We start from the raw sequence: 4,810 nt of genomic DNA, 5'->3' as shown, positions 1-4,810 counted from the left end.
AATATTAAAAATTTAATCTAATCTTTATCTTTTTGATAATTTTACATCTAAAAATAATTTTGATCATTGTTATTTGAATAATATTTTATCAATTATAATTAGTTTTGAATCAAATATTGAATAATGATTTCTTAAAAAAAGGATGAGAAAAAATTGGGTCTCCTGGTCTGCGGGGAAGCGTATATTTTGTTTTCTTGTGTGTTGCCGACTTAGTTTTTGTTGGTATTATTAAATTATGAGAAGTGTCAATCATGATGGTTAATCTTTTGTGCGTCAAAAAAGCATTTTAATAGTGTGTCATACAACCGACTATATGACTAAGCAAAGTTGCAAACACATCACAACCTCTCGACACAAACCCTTTACCATTCATTCTCCTCTTCTTCATCACTTAAGAGAAAGCAAAGTCCTCTCTTTCTTCTTTGTTGCCTCTCTTTTCTTTTCAATTGAGACTTCAATCACTGTACAAGCGTTTACCTGTGTTTTCACCTTGATCACCGCCATAACCACCATCTTAAGATTAATTCATTCAAGAAGGGAGAAGTTGGAGCATCATGAATTTTGATCTTAGGTCTAGCGTTCATCATTCTGCTAAGCACGTTTCTACAGTCCAAGCTTCAAAGCTTCACTCTGGTACTCTTCTCTCTTTTTTTTTTATTTCTTTTTTATTTTTTAACATGCTATTCCCATGTGTTGTTTTGTTTGAGCACCTTTTCCTTGTAATTTTGTTTCAAGTATATTTTTCTATTCTATTGAGTTTAACTTTTTTTTTTTTTAATTAAAATCCTGCAATTTTTGCATCTTGTTTGGTGTGTGTCACACGATATGAACTTACGTCTTTTTGTTACAAGTGATTTGGATTTTCTGACTCTAAATTTATCACGTTTGATTTTAAAGTTGTCATTTTTGTTCTATTCACAAGCACCTGCAACTATCATTACAAGAATATTTCTAGGCATTGATTATTGTTGCAACATATCTGGAGGGTGAAGAAGTGAGTGCCACAAAATATTAAAACTTACGAGAGTCTGCCACTACTTTTCCTTCTGAAATTTTTTTTTGACTTTAGAATCTGATTATGCATAAGAAAATAATAATAATAAATCATTAAATTATTTTTTTGGCAAATAATAACCCAACTTTTTTCTTTTCTTTTATTTTTTTTTCTCTCCTTAATGTTTGTTATTTTGCTAACGGTTAATTAAAGAAAGGTAAAAACTCATATGTGGTGCCAAGTTGATAGATAAAAATTATTAAATAATAATTTAGTCAAATATCATCTAACGATTTTTAACTATTAATTTTGAGTAATATTACATGTACACCAAAATCAGTCATCAAAGTCAGCCACCAGTATAAAATACATATTAAAATATAAATACACATTCAAAATAAATTAAACCATACATGTATTTATAGACAAATACAATAATGACTGATTTTGGTGTACAAATAACATCTTTGATTAATTTTTCATAAAAGCAACTACGATTGAGTCTCCACTTTAAAGAAAAATTGGTGCTTAGCAAAATGGATAATCGTCATGATAGTAGGAGTATTAATAAAAGAAATGTTAAAATATAGGAAGAAGAAGAATAGAAGAATCCAGCTGTGGGGTTTGTGCATGCTATAAATGTCGGCATGGCTTTTAAAAACGGCGTTGTGGAAGAGGGATCTAACATGATATGCATGCAAATGAACATATTAGTACCATTGAACATTTCTTAATGTGCTTAAAAATTACTATACAATATGTCATAGTTGTTAGAATTAATTCTTCATGCAATGTGAAATTTGAAGACTTTTCATTTATGTGTTATATATGATCAAATATTCAAATGGATCTAATTTGCACCAATTCTCCATTTTTTTGAATGGCTATAATTGTATGCATTTCACAACTATGAAAGAGTCCCTAATTGTGTTTAAAGCCAACTGGGCTATATATACACACAAAAAATTAATTACCACATTAGTTATTCATATAAAATATATATTGAAATACAAAATACACATTAAAAATATATGAAATAATATTGTATATATAAATAAATACATAGTGATTGATTTGGTGACTAATTTTTATGTGTATATAACAATTTGGCTTTTCATGTATACTAATCATCCTCCGATGTTAAGAGTGGTTAAGTTTTCTGATCTTAATTTAGACAAATGAATTTTTGGAGCATAAAAGTTCCAATTTATTTGGGATGTTTAAAAAATTTTAAATTGGCTAAGTCAGCACAATTGAAGTTCTATTGAAAGTGTTCGTACTCTTGCTAACAGTTATATCTCTAGCAAAGAGTACATGTCAGTTTGGATTGACTTTTAAAAAAAATACTTATTTTTTTCATTTTGTTTAAAAATATTATTTTTAATAGACAAATTTGGATAAATTTTTTTTTAAGTATTAAAAATGTTTTTTGCTTTTGTTTTTTTTAAAAGTACTTTAATTTTAAAAGAAAGTATTTTTTTATTCAAAAATGTCAATCCAAACCAACACTAAATTACTTAGTAATATCACGAGTTACAAGAAATGATTGAAGAACATCAATACGTTTCATGTTTAGTACTTTAACAACAATGTTATATGTACATAAAACATGAGCTACCAAATTAGCTATTATGTATTTGGTAGCTGATTTTTTATGCACACGTGATATGGTTGGTACTTTAATAACATGGTTAAAATATTTAGCTCGGACATTGAATCATATAAAGAAGTTTCTACTTTTTATCCTAGTGCTATCTTCTTGGGTTTGACATGTTGGCTAGAAGAAACTAAAAGAGCATAAATGAGCCCTACCATATTCATATATTTGTTGTTAATTTCTGAGTTTCTGCAGTTGTATCAATGTATCAAATGAAGTTCATTTGTTTTTGCTAGTCAATCTTCTGCCATGACACTTTTTATCATTTCTTTGTGGAATTATTGTGGAAATAGCCTGTTAACTAATCCCTTTAAACCAACAGATGATTATTCAGTGTTCCATTATACAGACGTAGATGACGATCCTCAATCTCACTTCCGATGTCCTTTCTGTGATTTTGAAATTCAAGTTCGCGTGCTCTGCAGCAATTTAGAAGAGGAGCATTGTCCTGACCTAAAAAATGTGGTATGAGCTATCAAGAAACTTCTAGAAACCTTTAGATAGGGATATGGACCTTTTTACTTAAAATTAGAAAAGATGAAATAATACATATGTCTAAATGGTTGAAAGATGATGACTGATTCAATGTTCCAATCTCAGGTTTGTCCTGTCTGTGATCAAAATTTAGGGAGGGATGTTATCAGTCAATTCACTCATTCAAATCCACGAAAGGTGTGCTTTTTACTTTCATCAAAATTTGAAGTGCAACCTGGCACATTTTTACCTCTATCTGCATATATGTCTCATCTAACTCATTCATTGAATTTGATATTTTGATCTATAGTGGATGTGGAAGTCTGAGATATATAATTTCTGGTCCGGTAATTCAGCTATGCTTGGCAAGAAATTGGCTGCAATGGGAAACAAGCAAGAATCAATGCCGGATCCGCTTCTGTCACCGTTTATCTGCAACATGCCTGTCCCAAGCTCTAATGACATCCACCCTAATGAAGACTCCAGCTCCAGCAAGAAGGACTTAGACATTCCTGATGCTAAAAGGTATGATCCTTTTAGGGATTTTGAAGCAGTGTTAAGTTACTATAACTTGAGAAAACGAGAAACTTTCTAAAGCATGTAAGTCAGTAAGTGTGTCACACGGTAGACAGAACTCGGAATGCCAAGGTGCACGCATTCCTTAGCTGCCACGAATACTACCTTTGACGGCCTGCATCTAGCTTTGCCTTGTGCTGCTAATTTCCATAACTTGAAACTCGAAAACACACCCCTACAATTACCACTGTCAACATGGTGAGGCATGTGCTTTGTTAAGCGCCTTTGTTTTTGTTTACCAAGCCTGTTTCCCTGATCCTGAGCAATTTAGATTAATTTAAATATTTGTGACAAGTTAAAAAAGATTAATAACATCATAAATGATTGATAACATCCAAAAAGAAAAGATCATAGTGGAGCATGATGCACCATACATGGTATGCTTACCAAAATGCCCAAGCCAATCAATTGAAACAATCAGAATTATTCTCATTTTAAGATAGTATGATCATGCCCTGTAAGCTTAGTAGTTAGTATCAAAAGTGGAGTTAAGCCTCAGTAGTTCGTAAGATTGGCTGCCAAAAATTATCTCCAAAATCTCAATTGCACTCATTACGTTCTTGAGATTGGTGAAAGTCCACCACGTTAGTCTCTAAGAGTGTGATGAGTCACTTGACGGTAAAAGGGCTGAATGACTAACATGGTGCACTTTTGCAAATATTGGAGACATAATTGTACAATTGAGATCTCAGGACTATTTTAATGCATGCAGCCAATCCAAGGGACAGCTTTGGAACTTTACTCATCAAAAGTGAATTCGATAATACACTGCTGAAATATTGTTTTATGGCTTTGCAGGTCAGGGACAGATGCACCACGCATTGGCGATGAGCAAGATCTACAAGAGAGAAAGCTGATGGCTGATTTTGTTCAAACTTTGGTATTATCAACCATACTATAAGACCGTGATGGTAGAATTTGCAACATCCACGTTGAAGTCATGATGAATTGGCAGAAGCTGCTTTCATAAGAAGATGACTTTTGATGAAGATGCTTTTTCAGCATAACTGGGATTTTAGTTTGGTGAACAAGATTAGGAATGCGAAGTAGTAGTAGTACCGTAGCAGTATAACTGTATAAGAAGTAGTATTCACTTTGGTGATGCAAAA

At 31.9% G+C, this 4,810-nt stretch overlaps 1 protein-coding gene across 2 annotated transcripts; it reads left to right on the top strand.

Annotated features, from left to right (window-relative positions):
* On the top strand, positions 300-4,810 carry LOC107631229 (protein DEHYDRATION-INDUCED 19 homolog 5). Of its 2 annotated transcripts, none has more exons than XM_016334607.2 (5): positions 300-633; positions 3,001-3,116; positions 3,252-3,323; positions 3,436-3,650; positions 4,500-4,810. In XM_016334607.2, the coding sequence occupies exons 1-5, from the start codon at positions 555-557 to the stop codon at positions 4,600-4,602; spliced, it is 585 nt and encodes a 194-aa protein (XP_016190093.1). In that variant the 5' UTR covers positions 300-554; the 3' UTR covers positions 4,603-4,810. The 2 variants fall into 2 exon arrangements, with proteins under 2 accessions (XP_016190093.1, XP_016190086.1); XM_016334600.2 differs by having other exon boundaries at positions 304-633; positions 2,974-3,116.

The sequence above is a fragment of the Arachis ipaensis genome, chromosome B01 (assembly GCF_000816755.2).
Source record: "Arachis ipaensis cultivar K30076 chromosome B01, Araip1.1, whole genome shotgun sequence".
NCBI lineage: Eukaryota > Viridiplantae > Streptophyta > Magnoliopsida > Fabales > Fabaceae > Arachis > Arachis ipaensis.
Note: the sequence above shows the minus strand (reverse complement) of the source record. Positions and strands in the feature narration are given on the sequence as shown.

Excerpts from the sequence above, each read along its gene's own strand:
- LOC107631229 (XM_016334600.2), top strand. The coding sequence starts at position 555 with ATGAATTTTGATCTTAGGTCTAGCGTTCATCATTCTGCTAAGCACGTT. Across the intron at positions 634-2,973 it reads AGCTTCAAAGCTTCACTCTG|ATGATTATTCAGTGTTCCAT; the intron begins GTACTCTTCTCT and ends TTAAACCAACAG. Across the intron at positions 3,324-3,435 it reads CTCATTCAAATCCACGAAAG|TGGATGTGGAAGTCTGAGAT; the intron begins GTGTGCTTTTTA and ends TTTGATCTATAG.